Source organism: Balaenoptera musculus, chromosome 10, assembly GCF_009873245.2.
Source record: "Balaenoptera musculus isolate JJ_BM4_2016_0621 chromosome 10, mBalMus1.pri.v3, whole genome shotgun sequence".
In the NCBI taxonomy this organism is placed as follows: Eukaryota; Metazoa; Chordata; class Mammalia; order Artiodactyla; family Balaenopteridae; genus Balaenoptera; species Balaenoptera musculus.
Window position 1 is genome coordinate 3,873,441 of NC_045794.1, and position 24,265 is coordinate 3,897,705.

The 24,265-nt window shown below is 42.6% G+C and overlaps 1 protein-coding gene across 5 annotated transcripts in view; it reads right to left on the minus strand.

The window, feature by feature from the left end:
* PARP11 (poly(ADP-ribose) polymerase family member 11) overlaps positions 1–23,908 on the minus strand; it is a 35,615-nt gene extending 11,707 nt beyond the window's left edge. For 3 of the 5 annotated variants that reach the window (XM_036866889.1, XM_036866888.1, XM_036866886.1), the window contains exons 1-5: positions 23,714–23,908; positions 6,567–6,695; positions 5,589–5,709; positions 3,190–3,265; positions 75–147 (exon numbers count right to left, since the gene is read on the minus strand). In XM_036866889.1, coding sequence (XP_036722784.1) covers positions 75–147; positions 3,190–3,265; positions 5,589–5,709; positions 6,567–6,695; positions 23,714–23,731 — 417 coding nt within the window. In that variant the 5' untranslated portion in view covers positions 23,732–23,908. Of the gene's footprint in view, positions 1–74; positions 148–3,189; positions 3,266–5,588; positions 5,710–6,566; positions 6,696–23,108; positions 23,165–23,713 lie in introns of all 5 variants that reach the window. The other 2 variants (XM_036866887.1, XM_036866890.1) reach the window with 2 other exon arrangements.
* Between the last annotated feature and the right edge of the window lie 357 nt (positions 23,909–24,265).

Here is a 24,265-nt window from a genome sequence, read left to right on the forward strand (position 1 = left end):
AAGAGAAGTTTGCACAGTTTTACTGGGGTCCTTTCCAATCTCTCCCACCTGCAGTTGGTCAGTGCGGCTCTCACCTGATAGGGCAGGTCGGTATTCACATTCTCCCAGTGGAGTGGCATGGGGATGGCCTCATTTTCACAGATATAACTTTAAATAGAAAAGACAAAACAAAATATTAGAAGCTGATTAGAATCACTGTCAATGACTTAGACGTTTTCTCCCAAGCTGAATTTTCATGCTGAGGTATTGTGACAAACGCAATTAAGTGTAGTCCTTGGTTTCTTTATTTTAAAATATTTATTGAATATCGGCTTGTGTGCAGCTTTTTAGGGGCTGAATTGAGAAATCTGATGGGAAACGTCTAATCCTACATAACATTAAGATTTCAAAAACAGTCGTTTAATTCAGTCTTGTTTTTCTTATTTTTTCAGAATTTCTTTTAAATGTAGGAAGATTTTAGGTGAAGAAAAGGAATTTCCAAGACGAAAATCAAAACTTCTTGATTAAAACAACAAACCTCTTTAACAGATGTATACTGACTATTAAATACCATCCAAAACCCTCGGCTGCACGTTCGACATCCTTCAAGATCTAATTCAAACCTAAACCCTTCTCTCCTTATTGTCCACTATCCCCCTGCACGGTCCGCATGAACTCACTCAGCGGAGAAGCCAGTAAAGTTATCCACCATGTTTAAGCCACTGGATGTGAACACAGAAAAAGACAAGGATCTTGGGGAGCTTGATGGCAAAAGGCTGTAACTGATAATATTGATATGAATCCTTTCTGGTGACTGGAGGTTATGGAAGAAATTCATAAATTTCAAGTCTATCTTTAGCGTACTTTTTAACTCATTTCAACTTTGGGAAGATCACACAATCATATGATTTAAAGATGAATAAGTATAAAAAAGTGAACGGTGGACGGTTTCCCTCCCACTCCAGTCCTTGGTCTAGTTCTCACCTCTTGCCTCCATTCCAAGTAATCACTGTTTTTAGTCTCTTGGGTATTCTTCCAGAACTTCTCGAGGTTAACACAAGCCTTTTTTTTTTTTTTTTTTTTTTGCACACATGAATGGTAGCATAATCATGTGTCTTTTGCAGCTGCTCTTTTTTTTCACTGACTATGTTCTTAGAGATCCTTCTATATCAGTAGGTAAGAGAGCATCCTAGCACAGAGCCTGGCACAGGGCAGACACTGCTGCATGGACACACCCCTACTGATGACAAGCCCCCTACTGATGACATTTAGCCTTTTTCAACTCTTTGCTACTGTTAAGGATGCTGCAAAGAACAAGTCTGTCCCTTTGTCATTGTACGTGGCCACGTGCCAATTTTTAGGATAACATCTTTGAAATGGCATTTCTGAGTCAAAGAATATATTTATTCCTGATTTTGACAGAAACTGCCAAAGTGCCCTCCTCGAAGGCTATACTCATTGACATTTCCCCCAGAAATGTAGAGAATGCCTATTTGCCTATTTGCCAACAACCTCTCCAAAGGAGTGTGTTGTCAAACTTGAGAATTTTTGTCAATCTGATGGTAAGAAATAATCTGGTATAATTTGTATTTCTCTTATTACGAGTGAGGTTGCATGAACTGTTCAAATTCTTCTAAGAATTCTTCTGTTCTCATCCTTCTAAGGGGTTGCTGGTCTTCTATTTAGAGATTCCGAAAAGTACTTCAAATACTATACAGATGAACCCTTTGACTGTGATACCGAGTAACAATACCTTTCCCAGGTTTTCTTTGTTTTTTTTGGTTTTTTACTTTGCCTGATGTATCTTTTAGCTATGGAAAAGATTTTTGTTTGTTTGTTTAATGTTTGTAGCCTTAGTTAATTGTAAATTCCTTGCCGATAGGAAATGTACTATTCACTTTGCATGTCAAAAAATGCTCAGTGTATTCCTGTAATAAATAAACATTTGTATATCAATACCTTGTCATCTTCATCACTCTTCCGTATCCTACCTAACTGTTCTTCCTCTTTTATTATCTTGCTTTTTGTCCTCTGTTGTGGTTAATTCCCTCCCTGTCCTATCTTTGTTCTATGGCTTGTATAGTCTGTGAGAGAACAAAGTGCTTGACCCCATTACGTGCTTCTCCCCACCAAAGGGTACCAGATATAATAACACACAGTTACAATAACAATTTTCCATTATTATGTCTCATTTTTCTCCCAGATTCCATACCCTTTGAAGATAAGTAATTCTTTTATTAAAACCCTTACACTTAAGAATGAGGATGTGATGTAGCTGGTAAGGAAGTAAGATTCTCTCCCTTCCACAGAAGTACTGGAGCATTCATTATATAAGTACTTGAGTAACTTTTAAATCATGACCCTAAAATGTAAGCCAAAAGTCTCAAGAAGCTAACTGACAGAAACTTTAAAAATTTCTGTCTTTAATCCTTTCAAAATATCTCCTTGAAAGGAACAAATGGGCATCTCCTACAATTCGCATGCTAGCATTGTTTCTGTTTCATATTAAATTCTTTGAACAACAGGAATTTCAATACTTGATTGAGGAATTGTTCCAGAAAACAGGAGACATGCCCTTCAACTCCATTCATATGAATAACAAATATTTATTCTCTTGTGGCATTTATACCTCTCTTTTCAGGCTATAGACAGCAGGAGACAGAAAAAGGAAAACTTGCCACCCAGATCCAGGAAGCAGGAGGCTGTGCCCTTGTCCCAAGCATCCCCATCTTCCCAGGTCCCCTTTAGTCACTACAGATTTGAAATTACTTCTAGGAGTTGCCCAATGGGGTTCAGTGGAGGTGAAGACAAAGTGGGTAATTACCTAGGATTTATGGCCCAAATAACTGGATGGTCCTGTGAGAGTCTTTCCAAGCTAATTAAAACTTACCTCAGTAGGTTATGTTAAGGATTTATAGCAGAGAGCATAAAGCATTTTGTAACTACCATGCAAAGTGCTCTAAAGAATTGAAAAATACAAATATATAAGGGGAAATGAAAAGGACAACAGGAAAGGAAATGCCAGCAGAAAATAACAATACTGCTCTTGCATCAATGAATGTGAAATTCAGTACAGAAAAGATCAATATTAAGATTATTAAATAACCTACTGAAACATTTTCAGTTTATTTGTTCCTCTGTTAAATATTAAGGAAGAAAAGAGAGAGAAAAAGCCCACTCTTGCTTTCCACCCCATTCTCTCCACAATACCTGAAAGCACTGATAGAAAAAGGGGCTCTTTTTATTAAGCGCTGTTTTCCAGTGGTGAGATTCATCTGCTTCATTTCTGTGCAAAAAGACAAAGATGTTAGATAAGTCCACAGAAACACACTGTGCTGTAAATTGTCATGAAAATTTCTAGCCACACTACATGATGGTCAGGGAATCATGGAGCTTTGGGAGTAGCTACTAAGCACAGTATATTAGGGATACTTGACCAACATCTGTTTATCATGGCATAAAAATAAGCTTCATCGCTTGATCTAAGCTCACACAGGAGGAAGCTAACCTCATACACGGCTCAGTAGGTAAGGTCTATCCCCTTCTGTACCATACTTGGGTTAAACTGACCTGAAAATAGGAGAGTTCTCAACTTAGGAAAATTAAGAGTACTAGAAAGAGAAAGAAATTACAGTACTGAATCTTCTGGTTGGCTTCTTAAGTGAAAAATGTTACTTTGATTTCTCCAAAAATTTTGGAAATGATAAAAAAGATACATTACCATGATAAAACGTGTACAATTCACAGAGTTTCAAAAATTTGTACATTTCTTGCCTTCTCTTTAAATTGTACACCTAAACCAAAAAAATAGAAAACCTAGCTAGACTCAACACAGACTTATATGGAAGATTCTAGTGATGAAAAACTAATGAACTAACTGAAGTATCATTTTCTTCTTTCCTCTGTTCCTCAGCTGTGGCAATATTTACTAGGTCCCCCTCTTCATTCCCACAAAGTTAGGTGCTAAGTCTTAATGTGAGATTCTCGTCAGTTTACCTTGCCTAACTGGCATCATTCCACGCCAAGGTAAAGGGGTTCACCCATCCAGGCCAATGCTGTGTGAAGTGTGTTTGCCCTTTCCGTATTCTCCTAGGCTCTGCACACACTGGCGTGACCACCGTGCAGGAAAAAAGAAAGGTCATCCCAGCACATGCAGTGAAGCCTGTGCTGCGTTCTTCTTATACTACCTCGTTTTGAGTTTGCTTTTCACCATTTTTATAGAGAAGCCGAGCTGGCTTGGGGCAGAACCATGGGGGCTAACTTTACAAGTGGTACATGGGAAATGCTAATACCTGTACCTCTGAAGCAGTGTCATCACACAGAGGAGCGGGAGCTGGTGCTATTATATGTGACCCCTATTCTTTGATGAAGACTTAAATAAACTGCACCGTCTGAGAGAAATCTTCCAAAAAATACAGCTAACGAGAAAATATTCTTTCAGAAAATGCGGCTTGCTGGGCTACTACCAAAAGCTCTGACAAACTCCGTCCTCTACATGAAGCTTGATGTCTGCACATTGTGATGTCTCAGTATGGCTTCAAAACTGACAGGTGTACACGAGACTGAAGTGTCTGCCGACACCTTCCGTCTAAGACAAATGTCAGGCCCCCTTAAAGGCAGCCTATTTGCCTAATGTCGTAAAATATGCTTAGTCAGGAGTAAGAATCTAATGGCTTTAACTCTTGATTTAAAAAAAATACTAACTCTGGGGGCACAACAGTCATTAGAGATCTGATTGCATCAGTGTCTTAGTGGACAAATCTCCTGCAGCATGTCTGGGCCTTGGCTCCTCCAAGGGAATCTCCTAGGGTTTCAACACCCTCCCTCACCACAGTACAGCACTGACTCTGTCATAAGGACTCTACTCACAGAAAATAGGAAAGAACATCTACAGGACTGAGCTGTGTGGCAGCCCAAAGGCGCTGTTGTTAAGAAAGCCTCCCCCTCCAGGTTTTGTTTGCCTCTAAGCGGTAAACAGCTGAGGCTGGCAGCTTGAAACTGCAGGGTGAGTCCAACAGGTTTCTCATGGGGTCCCTAAAAACATGCCCATGTATCATGGATGAAATACAAAGCGGGGCTGATTTCCGGATTAGCTGGTTAATCTGTGAAAGAGCCAACAAAAATCAGAAAGTGGCAGGCGGCAATGTCCGTTGAAGAGTAGTTTTCTAGGAAAGACACCAAGAGATGGGTCATTCAGCTGAACTTTGGTCTTAAAACTCAATCCAGCTACCTATGACTCTGTCGTGTAACCTCTCTGATTGATCCTTAAAATATCTGACTGATCCTACCTATTTCAAAAGGCTGAGAGGATGATGAATAAAACAATGGCTTAGAGGTGTTTTGTGTTCCTTAGAAGAGAAGCATTACAGGAAAATACAGGACAATCTCCATATATGTTAGTATCTATAAGCATATAAATAACCTTTATAAAAGGCAATGTTGCTCTAAAAGATTTTAAATCTTGAATTTTTGTACAGGTATTTTTATGTGTTACAAAAAGGATTTACTCTGCTGTTTGCAAGTATGTCAACTAATCCTGATTTTCAGAACTGCAGATTTCACCATATCAACATACTAAGAACACACAACTATTAGGGAAAAAAACATACCTGCAAAGTCTATCTTGTAGCTGAATTTGGAAGTAGTAAAAGAAATGGAGCCACAAGGGTTTGTTTTGAAGCTTTTTTCGATATCTTCACTGCTAACTGAACACTGAATGTTGGTATCCGGCTTTAAGACAAACCAGAAAGTTCATTTACCAGCTGTTCACAGGAATGGCTTGGCCACAAAGGCAGTAATGGGGGACGGAGACCGAGATTGGAGGGACAGAGGAAACTTACTAATCACCTGTTCTAGTTCCCAACACACGGGGAGAATCACAGCTAAGACAGCATATGGAAAATAGCTTAAGGATTTCCAGCAAAGAAACTTCAACAACTGGTTATAAGGACTTTTTCCAAAGTATTACAGTGTTTCCAAATTATTGCCAAAATTACACATCTTAAGTGGCTCAAGTCAAATCTTCTTTAAGTAGCCTTGTAAGCAAAAAAAAAAAAAAAAAGTCCACAAGCTCTTGAGTATGGGTTCAAGTCTCAGCTTAACCGTTAACGAGCTGTGTGACTCAAGACCAATTACAGTAACTTTTCTGAGTTGCACTGTCTTTGGCTGTAAGACAGAGTGCTAGAATATGCTTTCAGGCTGCTGTGAGGCTGGAGGAGAAGACATCTCTACACCCCCTAACCTAATACCAGGAGCACAGAGGCGTTTAAGACCGGCTTGGTTGCTTCCCCTTCCCTTTGTCCACCAAACCAGGCCTGGCCTTGCTCACATGTGCCGAGACCATGTACCCCTCAGTCACACTTGCACTCTGGACACACAGAAAACACACACCATTTCTTCTAAGTAAACACTATGAAAACCTGGGGAAAGGAAAAGGACCAGAAGAATTTCTGATTTTTCTTTTCGTTCCGCCCTCTGACTTCCCTGAGGTTTGATTTCTTTCGGGTGCTGCCCGTACTCCTTTTTCACACCGGCACAATGGTGCTCCGTGAGTCTAAACCCCGCCTGCTCCGCCGGAGGGGCGCTACCTGAAACATGTGCCACTTCCCGCACTCCGCCAGGTAAAACCAGCCCCACTGCGTGTCTGACGTGTCCATCTCATCCATCTCGCTGTTTGTAGTCTTGGATAAGAATTCTTCTGCTCTGTGAAACATCTCCTGAAATGCCGGGAAGAGGGAGAGGAAGAAATCGTTTTCTTAATAACCAGTGTGCTTTTCACATATCATTTTTCTTCTCACAAAGAGCTGTATTCCAACAGTGATGTTGACAAATAGCATTCTATCTCGCATACTGGCTCTGAAGATAAACATATTAAAATGTTAAATTATCACATCTGCACATCTTTCTTGGACATGGGCCATAACATTCCAGTTTTTTAGCAGCAACTGCTACAGAAACAATTTGGGTGTTTTGGGTTAATTGCTTATAAGAAAAATTCCATAGTGGACTGTTTAGAAAGAAAAAGGAAAGATTCAGTTTGGGATTATGAAATAAACCACAAATTTAATTTTTTGTTTAAACTGTCCACGATCTGATTAAAAAATCTGGTCTTTATTTTAAAAAATGTTCACTATCCTCACACTTAACAAATAAGACAAACAATCAGACACTTAGGTGGATATATCAATGTCCACGCAACCACTTAAGTAAGCTGTATCAGCACCTATAAGCACTCCAGATTCTCAGTTTAATGCCAAGAAATTTCTGTCTTATCAAATGTTCACGTATTTGGTCAAAAGGATCCACTATCACAACTAGTTAAGACCAAATACAACTGATTTTTGTTTTAAATATTCATATTCCGGGAATTCCCTGGCGGCCCAGGGGTTAGGACTAGGCGCTTTCACTGCCGGGGCCTGGGTTCAATCCCTCGTTGGGGAACTAAGATCCTGCAAGCCGTTCGGCACGGCCAAATAAATAAAGTATTCATATTTCATTTAGTGGCACAGAAAGATGTTTATAGCATATAGTGTTGAGTACAAAGAAAGTTACGATAAATAGAAATAGTATGATCCGATTTTAATAAAAAATACATCTATATTTACCCACATGAATGTTTGTGTACGTGTCTGTATATGTATGTGTGGGTATACGCATATGTACATACACACAGAAAACGTCTGGATGGATACATAAACATTTATCATAGTTTTTCCTGAATATTAGGATAATAATAATAGTAATCCTTATAGGGCTCTTACTATGTGCCAGGTGCTGTCCTCAGTACTGCACAAATAATAAGTCACTTGGGCCTCACAACAACCCTTTAAGATATGTACTATTAATACCTCAAATTTGTAAATGAGGAGGTCACACAACGGGGATGCCAGGATTCAAACCCAGGCAGTCTGGATCCAAGGTCTGTCCATGTAAGCACCATAGGATACTACCTTATACTTCCTTATCAATGACTTTATAATCTTGCCTATATTATATACACATTAATTTTGAAAAGTTTTAAACATTTTTGGGTGGAGACTGTGATGAAGAGGAGGTCATCAGAAAAGGGGCGAAGAAGTTAGTCAAAGAAGATTCAACTTTATCTGGAATGTGGCTTTCTGTTCTCATTCTTTAAGGGTTTTTAAATTATTAATTTAAATTTGCACAGCTAACACATGAAAATCTCTCCTTGCAAAAAACCAGAACATTCAAGATAAAGCTAAACACTCTTTTTGACTATAACTTCCATTCCTGGTACCTCTCACCTTCCTTCGCCAGGGTTAATCAATACTGTTTGCTTACTGTGCAACTTTCACGCTTTGCTCTGTGTGGGGGTGGGTGTGTGTGTGTGTGTGTGTGTGTGTGTGTGTGTGTGTGTGTTTCATCATATACACACATATAAACTTATATGGTTTCTGCTGATTTGTTAAAAATTTGATTTCCTATATCTTTTTTTCTTTAACAAAGAATATGTACTATACTTGGGTAATTTGGAAAATATTTGTTTTAAATTTCATTGTTTAAAGTGTACAGAGGTGGTGTAACCTGGGATAAGCTTCCATGGCCTTGTTAAGGCCACAGCTTCCTCCTCACAGAGCCTGGATGAAAGGCTCCTTCCTCCCGGGGCTGCTGGGAGAGGTGATGCTTGGTACTGCAGCAAAGTACCAGGCACAGCACCTGAGCTCAGGGAATGGGGCTTGTTATTTTCTCATTCACGTTTGGAAACTCTCTCCAAGGGATGCTTTGTGATTATGTTCGGGATTTTTCCTTCATGTTTTAAAGTGGACTGGCCACTAAGAAATGAAAACCAGAACACCCTAGGAGCAAGAGCTGCAGATTTGGGGCCCGCTATTTACCTTATGTATTTTAACCCAATAAAAAAGGCAATGATTTAAAATTTAAGATCAGTTGTGTAGGTTAACTATTCACAACACCTGCTCTTCCTTCTATGACTTATTGTTCACATAATTTGCTCATTTTACTCTGAGAGACAAAGAAAGCGAGAGTGACTTAAATTTAGTTTTTCTTCTGAAAATAACCAGAAAAATTTGGAAGGATGAGATTCAAGGAAATAGTTAAGATAAATATGTGGCTTATGAGTTCCATCCAGGAGAAAAGGGAATGGGAAATAGGAAAGCCCCCTTTACACAGCATACATGCAACATGTGTGCTTTGCTACGTCACACTGTTCCCAAGACCGCACCGTGAGCCAGGTTACAAGTGGACGTGTTTCACCAAAGTCCCTTCAGAGCGTCCTGTCATGAGCAGCTCTCGCGGAGGGGGGGAGGTGGGCAGGATAGACTCGTCTCACATTCATCCCTATGCGGAGAGGGCAGCACCACAGACAGCTACCACTGCCCTGAAGCGCTTCAAATTTTATAAAATTCCTTGTCAGTTTACACAAATTTTTTCCTGTACAACCCAAGGCACAGGAGAAGTCATTCTCCAATTAACTTTAGGGAAAAAAAACCAAAGCAGAGAAGATACAATTATGTTGTCTAGAATCATGGAGCTGGCAGTTCAAAGAAGATTCTAGAAACACCTGAGGCCTCCGGACCGTCAGCTCTTCCCTAAGCTATCGGCCCCCTGCCTCCTTTTCCTACATGGACAGTTGTTCCTTCTCTCCTCTGGGGCCAAAGCTGAATGTGACTGCTTTGCTTCACAAATGCTATGGCTTTCTTTCCAAAGACTCAGACACAGTTCGTAAGACTGACTCTTATGGTTTTCTACAAGTTCATCCTCCAAAGGAATGGCTATTCTGTATAATTAGGCTCAAAGAGTTAAGTCAAGCTTCAACGAACAACTTTAAAATACTGTAACCAGAGTAGCAATGGATCTAGGATAGAATACCTTTACAGGCAACAAAAGGAGTGTGCACCAGTTGTCCACCAGGGAAAAGGCAGTGAATGAATGTTAGTGGAATGAATTAGATCAGCCACAACACCATCATCTGCCTTGCTTTTCCGGTTTTTAATTGGCAGACGATGATACTTCCTGCACTTCAGGCTGAGGAGGACAAAAAAGCTAGTATAAATTGGAAAAGCGTTTTGTAAATTTTCCAGTGCAATGGGTATGCTGGTGGAGCTTGTCTGCAACGCTAACTATTCCAACCGGAATACTTATGCAGCCTGGGAGCAATCAATCTGGATCATCAAATTGAAAGGCCAGGTGGAAGATGGGCTTAAAATCAAAATCCTGGTCTATGGGAGAAAAATAATACCACCTTCCAGTTTGGTTAAAACCTTTCTGATGAGTTTATTAAAATAAACAAAATATAATCTATTTTGTTAGGATAAACATAACACCTTGAGGAAATCATGGCTGGTAATGAAAACTTCCTTGTCTCTTATAGGAAGAAGGTCCAAAACTGGATACTGAAAGCTTACAAACAGGGTGGAACTTTTGGAATGACGGAGTAAGGAGTGCAGTGGGCCCCTCCCCAGCAAAACTGCATTTTAACTGGTGGACATTATTTAAAAGAACAACAACATTTAAAGTCTCTGGAAATTGTCTTAAGATCATCTAGCGAATAGAGAAATATTTATTCAGGAAAATCTACTAAATCTCCAGAACAGGCAAGAGTCTGGCATTTGGGCCGAGATCTGGTCCACCACTCCCCACCCTACCCGCTCAGTGTTGCAGACGAGAAGACAGGGGCTCCCTTTCCCTTCAGCTCCCAATCTGGGCCTATTTCACTCTGGAAGGGTCAGGCTGCCCACAAGTGGAGAAGGTCTACTCCGGGCAGGCAACACAGAGGACCAATCTCCTTTCCTCTACCCGGTCCCCACTCATTTGGTGGAAGCTCCAGTCCAGGCCCAGCCGGCTGTGAACACTGGGCCTTGATTGCTCCCACCCAGGTACAGGGCGGTTTCTAGGGTAGTGGTTTCACGGCAGGAGGGGTAAGTCAAGTAGACCAGGGGCTGCCACCACCCCTCCCACCCAGGGTGTCACTCTGGGAAGAGTGGGCTCCCAACTCCAGCTCCAGTGACACAGGGGTTCTACTGCAGGAGGAAAAGCACATCCTAAGGACAAAGAGATCCATGACTCTGCCTGAGGGGACTGATTCTATGTGTAACGGAGTGTAGAGAACCTCACGTCTAAGAGCATTATCGAAAAAAATGGAAATCTTTGATGAAAAACAATTAAGGAGAGGCCTGAAGCTCTGATACAAGCAGAATGGCACAGTAGGCAGAAATTTAATATAGAGAACCAGGGACAGCCAAGAAAGCCCTCCTGGGATTATAGTCAACAGTGGGAGTCGGGAAGGCTGTGCACAAGCTCTAGGCGGTATCTACCCAGGAGCGGTCACAGCAGGTCATGGGGCAGACGTGACAGCATTCCCAAGGCTGCACACTGACCCATCAACACAGGGGGGTGGCCTCACTGGCACAAGGGGGTTAAACATAACCTCTGACCAAACACTGAGCGAACTATCCTTTCTCCACTGAGTCTTACTTTTATAGAAAATCAGTTGTCTGTTTGTTTGTGGGCCTATTTCTGGACCCTCTATTCTGTTCTAATAAACATTTTCTCTATCTTGATACCAATACTACACTGTAGTGTTAGCACTCCAAATTTATTCTTCTTTTTCAGAACTGCTTTGGCTAATCTAGATCTTTTCAATTTTGATTGCGATTGCATAGTGACCTATCTGGAAGAATTGGCATCTCAACAGTACTGAGTATTCCAACCCATGAATGAGGTACACCTCTTGACTTATTTAGGTCTTACTTAACTGTTTCAATGTTTTACAGTTTTCAGTGTACAGTCCTGCATATCACTTATGCAAGATTCACGACTAAGTATTTCATATTTTTGATACTATTGCAAATGGAATTGCATTTTAAATTTCAATTTCTGATTGAATGTTGCTAGCACATAGTGATACACTGATTTTTGGATATGGTTCCTGTATCCAGCAACCTTACTAAACTCACTTATTAGTTCTAGGAGATTTTTGGACATTCCATCAGATTTTCTATAGGCATTAGATAGATAGCTAGCTAGCTTTACTTCTTTCTTCTAGCATATAGATGCCTGTTATTTCTTTCTCATGCCTTACTGCACTGGTTGTAATCTCCAGTACAATGCTGAATAAAGAACAGGCATTATTTCCTTGTTCCTGATCTTAGTGGGGAAGCATTTGGCCTTTGACTACTAAGTTTGATATTAGATACAGGTATTTTGCAGATGCACCTTGTGTCAGGGGTCCCCAAGACCACTCTCTGGTTCACAAGAACTCACAGGACTCAGAAATTGTTCTACTCATGGTTACAGTTTATTACAGTAAAAATATACAAAGTGAAATAAACACAGGGGAAAAAGTAGGTGGGATGAAGTCCAGAGGAAACCATGTACAAGCTTCCAAGTGGCCCCTCCCAGTGGAGTCACACAGGACACGCTTAATTCTCCCAGCAACCATGTGTGACAAGTGCAAAGTGCTGCCAATCAGGGGTGTTCACCTGAGTCTAGGTGTCCAGGGTTTGTATTGGGAGTTGGTCATGTAAGCCTATAGCGCCTTTGTGAATGACCTCAGCTGCTGAAGTTCCAGATCTCCAGAGGCAAGGAACTCACCATAAGTCACACTTCTAGTATAAACTTTCTGGACAGACTGGTGGAGGATGGCTGAAGTTTTCAGGCATGCAGATACACTCATGAGACAAACCATTCCAGGAGTTCGGTTCTCTGGAGCTAGGCAAAGGACAGTCATGGAAACAGGCCTTTCTTGAGAATGTGCAGGGTTTGAGCAACCGAGGCCTGCTGAGTTAACATTTTCTGCACACCCCGTATCAGGCTGAACAAGTTCTCTTCTTGTCCAAGGTTGCTGAGGGTCTGTATCAGGAATAGATACTGGATTTTGTCAAATGCTTTTTCTGCATGCATTGAAATAATCACACAGTTTTTCATTTTAGTTTGCTTATATAATGAGTTACACTGATTTCTGTTCAAATATTAAACAAACCTTGCATTTTGGGGATAAACATCATTTGATAATGATGCATTAACCTTCTTATATACCATTAGGTTTGATTTGCAAAAATTTTGTTTAGAATTTTTGCATCTATGTTCATTAGGGATATTGGCCTGTAGTTGTCTTTTAATGTCTTTGACTGGTTTTGGAATTAGGGTAATGCCAGTTTCATAGAGTGAGTTGTGAAGTATTACCTTCGTTTCTATATTCTGAAAGTTTGTGCAGAAAGGTATTATTTCTTCCTTAAATGTTTGTTAGAATTCGCCAGTGAAACCACTGGGCCTAGAGTTTTCTTTGTGGGTAGGCTTTTTCTTTAAATTTAAATTCTTTGGTAGATATTGGGCCATTCATGTGATTTATTTCTTCTTGAGGGAGCTCTGGTAGTTTGTGTCTTAGAAAATATGTCCATTTCATCTCAGCTGTCACACTGATTGACATTAAGTTGTTCATAACATTCCATTATTATCCTTTAACGTTTGTAGAATATGTAGTGATATTATCTCTCTCATTCTCAATATCGGTAATTTGTATTCCTCTTTTTCTTTTTCCTTTTGGTTTCATTTTCTCTGTTGTTTTCATTTCAGTGCTTTGCACTCTAAACTTTATTTCTTTGCTCCTGCTTGAGCTTAATTTGCTCTTCTCTCATTTCTTAAGGAGGAAGCTGTGGTCATTGATTTGTGACATTTCTTTTTTGATATAAGCATCAGTATAGCTATAAATTTCCTTCTAAGAACTGTTTTAGCAGCATACCACAAATTTGATATGCTTTTATATGTTCTATTTTCCCTTTTTATTTCTTTGATCAATGGGTTATTTTACAGCGTGCTATTTATTTACCAATACTTGAGGATTTTACAGATCTTTTTTATTGAATTCTAATTTAATTCCATTTTAATCAGATAGTGTACTTTATAAGACCTGAATTCTTTTAAATGTATTAGGACTCCTTTTATGGCCCAGAATATGGTCTATCTTGTTAAATGTTCTCTGTGTAGTTGAAAAAAATGTGTACTCAGCTGTTGCTGGTGTACCGGTCTATAAATATTAATTAGGGCAAGTTGGTTGATAATGTTCAAGTCTTCTACATCCTTGCTTATTTCTACCTACTAATTCTATCAATTATTGAGAGAGGAGTATTAAAATCTCCAACTATAATGGGATTTGCCTATTTCTCCTTACAGCTCTATTAGTTTTGCTTCATGTATCTTGACACTCTATTATTAGGTGTATAAATGTTTAGGATTGTTAGTGATTAACGGACCTCTTTATCATTAGGAAATGACATTCTTTATCACTAATAATATTATCTCTGAAACCTACTTTAATATTAACATACCACGCAAGCTTTCTCTCTAGTGTTAGCACTGTATATCTCTATTTATCCTACTTGTGTCTTTACATTCAATGTGTGTTTCTTGTAGACAACTTACAGTTGGGTCCTGCTTTCTAATCCAATCTGACAATCTGCCTTCTAATTGGGGTGCTTAGAGCATTTATTTTGGTATGATTATTGATATGGTTAGGTTTAAGTTTATCATCTTGCTTGGTCCCATCTGTTCTTTGCTCCCCTTATCATATACCTTCTTTTCGGGATTTCACTTTATCTCCTTTGGTGGCTTATAACTCTTTGTGTGTCTACACACACTGTTTATTTCTTCACTTTCCATGCATGCCAAAACCCACGCTAATTTAGCTTTCTAGCTTCTGGGCTAATATCTCCCACCACCGTCTCTCTCTCTCTCTCCCACACACACACACACAAGGAGGCGCTTGCTAGGATCTCCAATGAGCTTCAAGTTACCAAATCCTATGCACTTTTATCAGACCTTGTCTTATTTGACCTCTCAGTAACATTTCACAGTTTACCCACTGTCCTGCGTTACTTTTTTCTTGGTTTCCATTAAATCACTCTCTCCAGATCACCTTAGATTTCTGGCCACAAACTCTCCATCCTCTGCAACTTTACTTCGGTTCAGCCTATAACTTGTAGGTTACGGGGGCTCAGTCTTAGCCCTTTTTTGTCTTTCTCAGCATCTTTAAAACATGGTCCTCAAGAATTAGGAAGTAGTTCAAAGGTATTTTTCACAGAAAAAAAGTAATGAAAGAAATTTGATCATATACAGTTTGCAAAGCTGAAATATAAGATTAATTACAATTTTCACAAAAATCCTTTTATTTTCATAACACCTCAATATGTTCAGTCTGTGTTACTGAGTTCATATCAGCTAGTGTTCAGCAAATACAATGGTGTAAAACCAAATAAATTTTCACATAATCTTCTAACAGAGCCCCAAGTCAATTTGCTTTGTTGATGAGGATAGAGAAGGGACCAAGACTAAAGGGGCATTACCCAGCTAAAACAGGTAAAAGTCTGAATATTGCTGAGAAGCTGTCAATCCAAATTTAATGCCCAATTTAATTGTTGTTACAAAAAAAAAATAAACAAACTATTAACAAAATTTCTTTATTAAATGACTCTGTTGGAAGTCACATCTTATCAATGGCACATGACATAGAAAAGCAATTATTATCACTTCAGTGTTTCAACATGTGTTTAGTTTTAAAACTGAACAAACTACCTGAGCAAAAATACAAATCCGTTCTTGCAGTACACGTAGTATGTAACGGGGTAGAAATACTCCACAACTTTTTGTTCTGCTTGTGGGTGGAAGCTCACGGTACAAGGGAAGTCAGTTTTCATTCAGGCGGTGATATTTCTGTGAGCTGTGACACGGGCTGAAAAAGGTGCAATCCATTCAAAACTGACAGAGCATGAGCTATACGAATAGCAAGGAAAGGTGCGGCTGGGTTCCTAAAAGATGTTTTAAACATCTGGGACAGTCAGAAGGCACCAGCGTGCCTCCTGATTGTAGCCGAGTGTGGAAGGAAACAGTGAAAACTGAATACCAGCAAATCTTGACAACTCAGAGTACGTGCTCTCAGATGCTGAGGAAAGCAATGGCAGTGTGTGCAAGATTACTCTTCCCACCTAAGTTTACTAGCTGCCAAGGACAGAAGTGCCGACAAGAGTTTCTGAAAGGAGGGATGAGATAAAAACGTTTCTTCATGATGCTAATAATACCAATGGTCATTCTTGATTTCCAGAGGCCTGCTGAAGTGGATGCTGAAATACAGTCAGCATCATAAATACCTGGAACCTACTATTTCAAGGCCAAAATACCCCAAATTTTCATGCTGAGAGTAAGACACCAGATTTCCCAAAGTCAGCAAACTATGCTGCAAATGGCTCAGTGGCTAGGCTGTGATTTCTTCCCGGAATCTGATGGTTTTCTTTACTCATCAGAGAGTGAGACTGACTTTACTATTGTGGCTGTATAAAGAACACAGCCAACGCTACAAGAAAACATGAACAGATATTTTCCGGAGACTGAAGTAGTCCCAGAATCCATTCGCTCCCTGCTTCCAAACATTCCGGCTGGTTGAAACATCCACCCCTACAGTTAGTTAATATTATAAGTGTATCAATTTGGCAACTGACAGAGCACTAGGAATAGTCTTCAGGGACTAGGAAGAGTCCCAGAATTCCCATAATTTCTCAGTCTGTGTTTTCTCTTGTTATTCCAAAACATCTAACAGGGCCAGCAAACACTGGTTGCAAATCTTGACAATCTATAATTACAGCATGAGATTTCCTATTTTAATAGAAATATAGGGTAAAAAATTCAAGTGTCTGGGTCTAACCTACATCTCAAGCTACCTATCAAGTTAGATACTTTGTAAGAGGCTGCAAAAATGTCATCTTTTTAACAATAAAAACATTATTCATTTTTAAAATACGTAATATAAACAATAAAATATTGTTTAAAATTGGTGATCTGCATGGGTGCTGAGAATTTGAGAAACACTGCCCTAGGGATCTCACTTGCTCCCAAGATTTTAAAAGCCGTCTGTCTATACAGGCTGAGGCCATAAATGGCCATTTCTAGCCCAGCCTTCTCCTCTGAGCTCCACTCACTTATCCAACTGCCCCTTTGACTTTTTACTTCAATGCCTCACAGGCACGTTAAACCCATCACAGGCCCCAAACCAAACTCCTGGTCCCCTCCACATCTCCCCCTTTCCCAGTCTCCCCATCTCAGGGAAAGTGGCCCTTCTTCCCGGCTGCCTGTGCCAGGAACCCAGCCTCCATCACTCAAAGTGCAGCCTGGGTTGACCCACTCCTCTCTCTCCCCCGCTTAGTCCAAGCCCCCTTCACCCTCACCCTGGACTACACTGTACGTTCCTAAGTGTCTTTGAACAGACCTCCTGATGCTCCCTGTGTGAGCTTTTAATCGCTGCTGGAACAAATTACCACCAACGTAGTGGCTTAAAGGAACACAATTTCTTATGTTACAGTTCTGCTGAAGTCTGACGTGGCACTCACCGGACTAAAATCAACTAGCGATTCCTGTCTGGAGGCTGTCGGCGGGAGGCTGGGGGGGGGGCGTGGGCGGGAATCTATTTCCTTGGCTTTTCCTGCTTCTAGAAGCTTATCACATTCCTTGTTTCGTGGTCCCCTTCATCTCCAAAGCCAGCAACCTTGTATATCTTTGTTTTTTTTAATTCATTTTTATTGGATTAGAGTTGCTTTACAATGCTGTGTTAGTTTCTACTGTACAGCAAAGTGAATCAGCTGTACATATACATATATCCCCTCTTTTTTGGCTTTCCTTCCCATTTAGGTCACCACAGAGCACCGAGTAGAGTTCCCTGTGCTATACAGTAGGTTCTCATTAGTTACCTATTTTATACATAGTATCAGTAGTGTATATATGTCAACCCAATCTCCCAGTTCCCCCCCACCCTTGGCATCTTTGATTATCCTCCCATCCTCACATCCACTCACTTCTGTCTGCACCTTCTAAGGATACTTTTAAGGACCCCTGTGATTCCACTGGGTCCACCTGGATAATCCAAGGTAATCTCCCTGTCAGTAGTCGGCTGATCAGCAGTCTTAACGCCCCTTTGCTCTGGGACCGAACACATTCCCAGTTCCCAGCGACGCGGACACGGTTATCTGCGGCAGGCCATCATCTGCCTCGTACACTCTCTAACAAATAACTCGTGTTCCAAACAGCAGCGACAATGATCTTTTTCAGAACGCAAGAATGTTCACGTCACTTCCTGTGTGAAACACTTCGATGGTCCCCACTCCTCCAAGGATAAGGTTCAAACCCTAAACATGTGCCACAAAGCCACACATGGCCTGCTCCTACCTACCTGCTGGCCCTAACTCCTGGTTCACCGCATTCCAGCCACACACGGCTTCGCTCACAAGCTCCTTTCTGCCTCGGGCCTTTGCTCAGGCTGTTCCTGCGGTCTGAACAGCCCTCCTCCCCTCCCACCCAGCCTTTACGTGGCTAACTCTTGCTCAATCCCTCAGATCTCTGTAGAAGTAACTTTCACTGGGTGGCCTGACCTGATCTCCAAGTCCAGCACTAGCTCCTCCTATTACACGTCATCGTACTTTTTCTTTCAGAGCTTCTACTACAATTGGAGCTCAATGTTACTGTGTAACTATCGGCTTAATGTCGCCACCCTGCGCAGACTGCAAACCGGTGTGGGCTGGGCCTATTCTGCTCTGCTCACCACTGTAAACCCTTGGATTCAGAGCTGACTGGTTTATAGTAGGTGCTAAATAAATACATAAGTGCCCTCAGACGTTAGTTCCAAAGCAGGTCTAACTCTTAGAGGGGGAGCTGCATGAGCCAAAGACCTCGGCATCCTGCTTGAGCATCAGGCCAGGCGGGCCACAATGGGCAAACTGCCTCACCCCATCCCTCAGGCCTCAACCACAAACACGTGTCTCCAGCCTGCTTCCCAAACTCTGTTTTGTCCCCTGATACCAAAAACTATTAGACTCACTCCTTAGCCTTGTGCAGCACCTGCCACGCCAACCCTGGAAAGGCCACAGTATTCCTCTCCTCCTGCTCGTGGGCTGCATCACTAGAAAAGTTCCAAACGCACAGGAGATGGTGTCACAAAAACGTCAAGGTTTCCTGCAGTTCGAGAACCCTTCCTTTAGCTCTGAGTCCCTGTGACTCTCCCACAGGGTCTTTTCTACTCACTTTAAAGCCTAGATCCTAACTTGGACTGGGAAGAGTATCTGTTCTGGAGCCAGAAAGTTCTGGGTTTAGAACCTGGCTGTCCTCATTCAGAAAGTGCACCCAACTTTGAGCCTTAGTCTCACCGCTAAAAAAGAGAACAATAATTTATAAATCCCCACCTCAGAGGTACTGGATGACCCCATACTCTATTTAGACTGACCCCAGCCACCAAACACTGGCACGTCACACTCCTCTGTCAGCTCAGCTAAACCCACTGCTAGAACAATTACAAAGAACGCCAAGAAGATAAAGCGGTCAGTTATGAACCTGTGAGTGTACGCTGGCCCTAAGAACACATCTTCATAGACACTACATTCTCTAGAACTTTCACTGCCAGGAACACATCCTACCTCTGTCCCCCTCCAGCCCGAAGGTACGCCTATAGAATATACTGCCTCCTCAGACAGGATGTCGCACAGATGCCAGCTGCTGTCCTCGCAGCGCCCCACCCGCATCCTCTCGCGATGTCCTCACCGAGATGACCACGGGACATGCGCTTTGTCCACGTCACTCCTCCATCCAAGCTGTAGTGGCCATTCTCTCACTTCCATGGCCGTTGGCCATGTTGCTTCCTCTGCCCTTCCTGCAAGACCACTTCTGGGACTTGGACACCTAGCTCAAGTGTAACTTGCTTCAACAAACCTTCCCAGGCCCCCAGACACCCTCTGGTAACACTGTCCCCACTCAAACTGTATCTCCAGGCCCTGGAGGGCACGCTATGACTTGGTCCAGGTTTGCCCTGCCCCTCCCTAGTGCCTGGAATGGTGTTTTCCAGACAATAGATGTTTATTCAGTGTTTGTTGACTGACTGCGTGAAATAATGACTCATGACTGAGGGAGCTGGATTTAGACATACTGACTTTGAACTCTCGGAGGGACAACCAGTAGAGCTGTCCGTCACCCAGCTCAGAAAGGGGGTCAGGACTAAAGATGTACATTTGGCAGGCAGAGTCACTAAAGAGGTATCTGAAGCCTTGGGGCTCACCAAAAAAGGATGTGCCGAGAGAAGAAAAAGCTTAAGGTGGCACATTTCAGGGGCAGAAGAAGGCAGTGCAGCTCACCCAAGATTACGATTCAAGGATGAAGCACAGAAAGGAGAAGCAATCCAAAGGAATACAGTCCCAGGAAATCAAAAAAAGAGAGTTTTGAGAAAACCTCCAGTGGCATTACTGTTGCAAAATGACAGAAGAGAGGGAGGTGTGCAGGTGGCCGCTGTGCGTGGTGATTCGAAAACTCTTGGTGACCCCCTAGCAAGTCAGGTGCTGGGGCAGAGGCGGGGCTGGGGGTGCTGAGGTCTGAGTACGAAGGGCAAGTGTAAGACTATTCTCTCAAGAGGCTGGACAGAGGAAGGAGGGAATCATAGCGCCAAGGGAGCGTGGAAGCAGCTGTGAATACAAAACAACAGAGAAAAGGGAGGCTCAGCGGGTAAAGCGCTGGACCAACGTTATCACTGCCCCGACCCAGCGGCAGGGTGGTGGCGGAGAGGACACGGGTGCTAAACGACTCTGTGGCTCACCCACCTGCGAGATCTGGGGGAAGTCACTTCCTTCTCCCTTAGTTAACTCATTAGATTGTTCTAATCATATGAATTAATAAGCGGAAAGGAATTCTGAAGAATTTATCACTCTTCACAAAGTAAGGTCCTATCACTGCAACAGATGATTTGTTATCGAAACAGATGTTTGTCATTTTTCATTTTCTATTGTCAGAGAGAAGCTGAAACTCCCTCCTATGTAATGCTGATACTGACTCCGTTTCCTGCAAAAAGGGGGAAGACAGCGGCAAAGAGGGGGAAGACAGCAGCAAAGAGACAGAAAAAGGCAGGGCGAAGTCAGGGTACACAGAGTCAAGGCAGTGACGGCATCCCATCCAACTCCTTCCTACAGATCTGCCATTTTCCTACACTGGGGGACGTAAGCCCAGGGCCACCTGCCCCGGGTGGGTGGAGAACTGCCAGGATTTCACACCAGAACTGAGTGCCTGCTGCCCTGTCAACCTGCTTCTGCCTCGGCAGGGACCTCAAGGGGCCTGGTCGGTGAAAGGCTTGAATGGAATCATCACTGACCTCGTGACTGTCTTGAAAAATAAAATAAAATGGTGCACTGAGATAAAGTTTATTTATAGCTCCTTGGTTATCTTGTTTTGGGTTCCCCCGCCCAAGAAAATGTTCCAAGTTCAATGGTGATTTTCCATACTCAAACCATGTCATGGAGACTTCCCACGTAGAAGGGGCGACTGCTTCTGAGCATTATCATGGCCAGAGTCAGTGTAGTATTTCCTCAAAACACTTGCGAGCGGAATACAGTATCACACAGAAGGCGTATTTGCAAGAGGAGATAAATTTGCAGATCACAGGTGGCATATCAAAGTCATGGAAGCTACTAAAAAAATACAGGGAGAAACTAGCAGAAGTCTTCAGTTAAAGCAGTCCTCTATGGCCTTCTTCCACAAAGCAGAATTTATTGTATCATTCAATAGAAGGAAATGGTAAACAGTAATTTAAATTGGAGGGTAATACAAAAGTCATCTGTATTTATCTTTAGGATGCACTGTGGTTTTTTTTTTATCTTTCCAATTGTGTTTGGCTTCGAGAAGCATTAAAATTAATTTTCATTCCACGAGCACAGCTGGACAGACTATTCAGATGCCTCTTCTCTTCAAAGAAACTAACAAATTACAAGAGGAAATCCGTATGCAGAATGTTCACTGTACTTCTACAATATGAAACTGCCCTTACTGACAACATTCATACGCTCAGAGGAAGAAAAACAGTACCGGTAAGAAAACACAGGAGCATTAAGATCTATCAGAGCAGCGTGATAAGGGTCAAAAGAAGAGTGTGGGCTTGTAGGTGGAAGGTTCACCACTGTTAACAAAAGTCAGTCTGCTCTACTGAAATCAAGCAAAATCATTAGGGAGATTTCAGAGAAAACCAAGCCTTCCTTCCAAAGAAGTGAGATAATGCTATAACAAAGCAAATATATGAGATACTCATTAATGCCTTTATAATCCTCACAAACACATGAGTGATCCAATAGCCAGTTCTGATGTATATGTGATGGAGGAGGGAGAATGAACCACGGGAGCAAAGGACTCTTCCTAGTATTGATGCAATCACTTTGTTAATTCAGTGGATATTTACTGAGTGCCTACTGTATGTCAGGCTCTGTTCCCTAGTCTGAGGATACCGTAGTAAACAAAACAGACAAAAATCTCTGCCCATATGGAGCTTCTAACACGGTGAAGGACTTAAGACATGTGACTTTGGGCAAGACATGTACTTGGATGACTAAAGGGCATGTTATGGAGAAACCAGGAAGGAGAAGGACTGCCAATAAAAACTGAATACAACACAAACACACACATACACACATATAATAATAGAAAATGAAACTTACTGATGACAGATAGTGAAACTGAATATATAAGCAGAGAGCACATTCTCACAATTTGAAATTATTTTTGCTAAAATCAAAACCCAGCAATTACTTTCCTCTGATGTGGCCTTAAAGGATTGTATGTTTGAACCAAAAAAAAAAAAAAAAGTGGGGGGGGAGGCTCTTATATGATGACCATCGCTATTCGATGGCCTGGGATGTAACCATGATACACAACCAAAAAAATCCAGACCAACAGACTAGTTTCTACCGGGTAAAAACGTAAAAACAGAAGCAAATTTACTGACAAACTCTCTAACTTATCTGGAAATATATGCCAGGAATGGAAAAAAAAAGAAGTAATGATTACAGCAAAGGAGTTACTGCAAATATGGAAACAGGGTTATTAAACTAAATTTAGGAAGTTATCTCAGCACGTGGGGTAGTTGCACATATTTAGGCCAACAATATGCTGATACGTGATTCTGCCATTTTTCCAGTCAACTCAAAGGCGTAAATAGTGTCTATTTGCCGTGTAACTAGGCGATTTCACCTCTAACGGGAGATTAATGGAATACTCTTGGCAAGCGGATTCCTCTTTGAAGGCTGCATATTAAATAAATGAATGTACAAAAGCAAGGTAAACAAAAATGCATGCAGACACAATGCAAATACCGGAGGGAGACACAAGACTTGCAGTGGAAAAGCTCCAGGTCATCAGTTTCTGTCCACTGGGAAAAAAAAAATCTAAGAACCTCACCACCTAGAGGCTTAGAACACACGCTCGACCACCCCAGTTTTCCATGGCTGTCCACCAGGAAGGGAAAAGGAGCCCCGGCGGTTCCCCTTAGGCCCATTTCAGGACCCGGAGGGCGAGGCCCCTCGCTTTGGACGGGGATGGGGGTGGGGCTGGCGGGTACACCTGAGCCTAAGTCAGTCACAGGTCCGAAGCCCAGGAACTCCAGCCAGAGAGCAAAACGCCAAGTTTACAAAGACGGTGGAGGGACGGGGGCGGAGAAACCACAGCGAGTCCAATCACTGGGACGGGACAGCCGCACGGCGCTGGGGACCCACCGAGCCGTCTCCGCTACTCGCAAGGCGGCTGCCCGAGCCGCCGGAGCCGGGGCCTTCGCGTCCCCGGAACTCATCAGCCGGTCGGCGCGGCCTGGGAGGGTGGGGGGCGGGGGGTGGGGGGTGGGGGGCGTAGTTCCCGGGAACCCCGCCCGTCCTCTCCCGTCAACCCCGCCCATCGGTCCGCCCCGTCCCGCCCGGCTACTCACCGGATTCGCTTCCCACATAACGGTGGCGAAATCGAGCGGAGAGAGCCTGGCGGAAGGGGCTGGCCGCGGGGCCGGGGTGCTGGGTTTTTCCCGAGGGCCCGGGGAGCGAAAGGACGGAGAGGCAACCTCCACGCCAGCCTCCCCGTCACAAACCGGCGTCTTCGAACCCCCTCGAACCTCCCGACTTCCGGCCGAAGCCGGCCAACCAGCGCCAGCCCCGCCCCGCCCCGCCCCCGGAAGCTCCCCCCCGCCCCTGCCTCTCCCTTCCGGCCTCGGCGCGGAGTGGGCGGGGCCTGTGAGGGTCTGGGTCGTAATGCGGTTGTTAAAGGGCTACCAGTCCAGCCACCCTCCGGGGCTGCATCCCTTCTGCAAAGTCCCCTCCAAGTGATCCTCAAGCCTCGATATTTATTGATGACCTCCGATATTTATTGATCACCATATAGGGAGTGTAGTGGCCAAGAGGCAGACAGGCCTGGGAATTAATAGCCTGTGGGACAAGCTTCCGACTCGGTTTCCTCGTGCTCAGAATGGAGGTGATAATAATAGTATCTA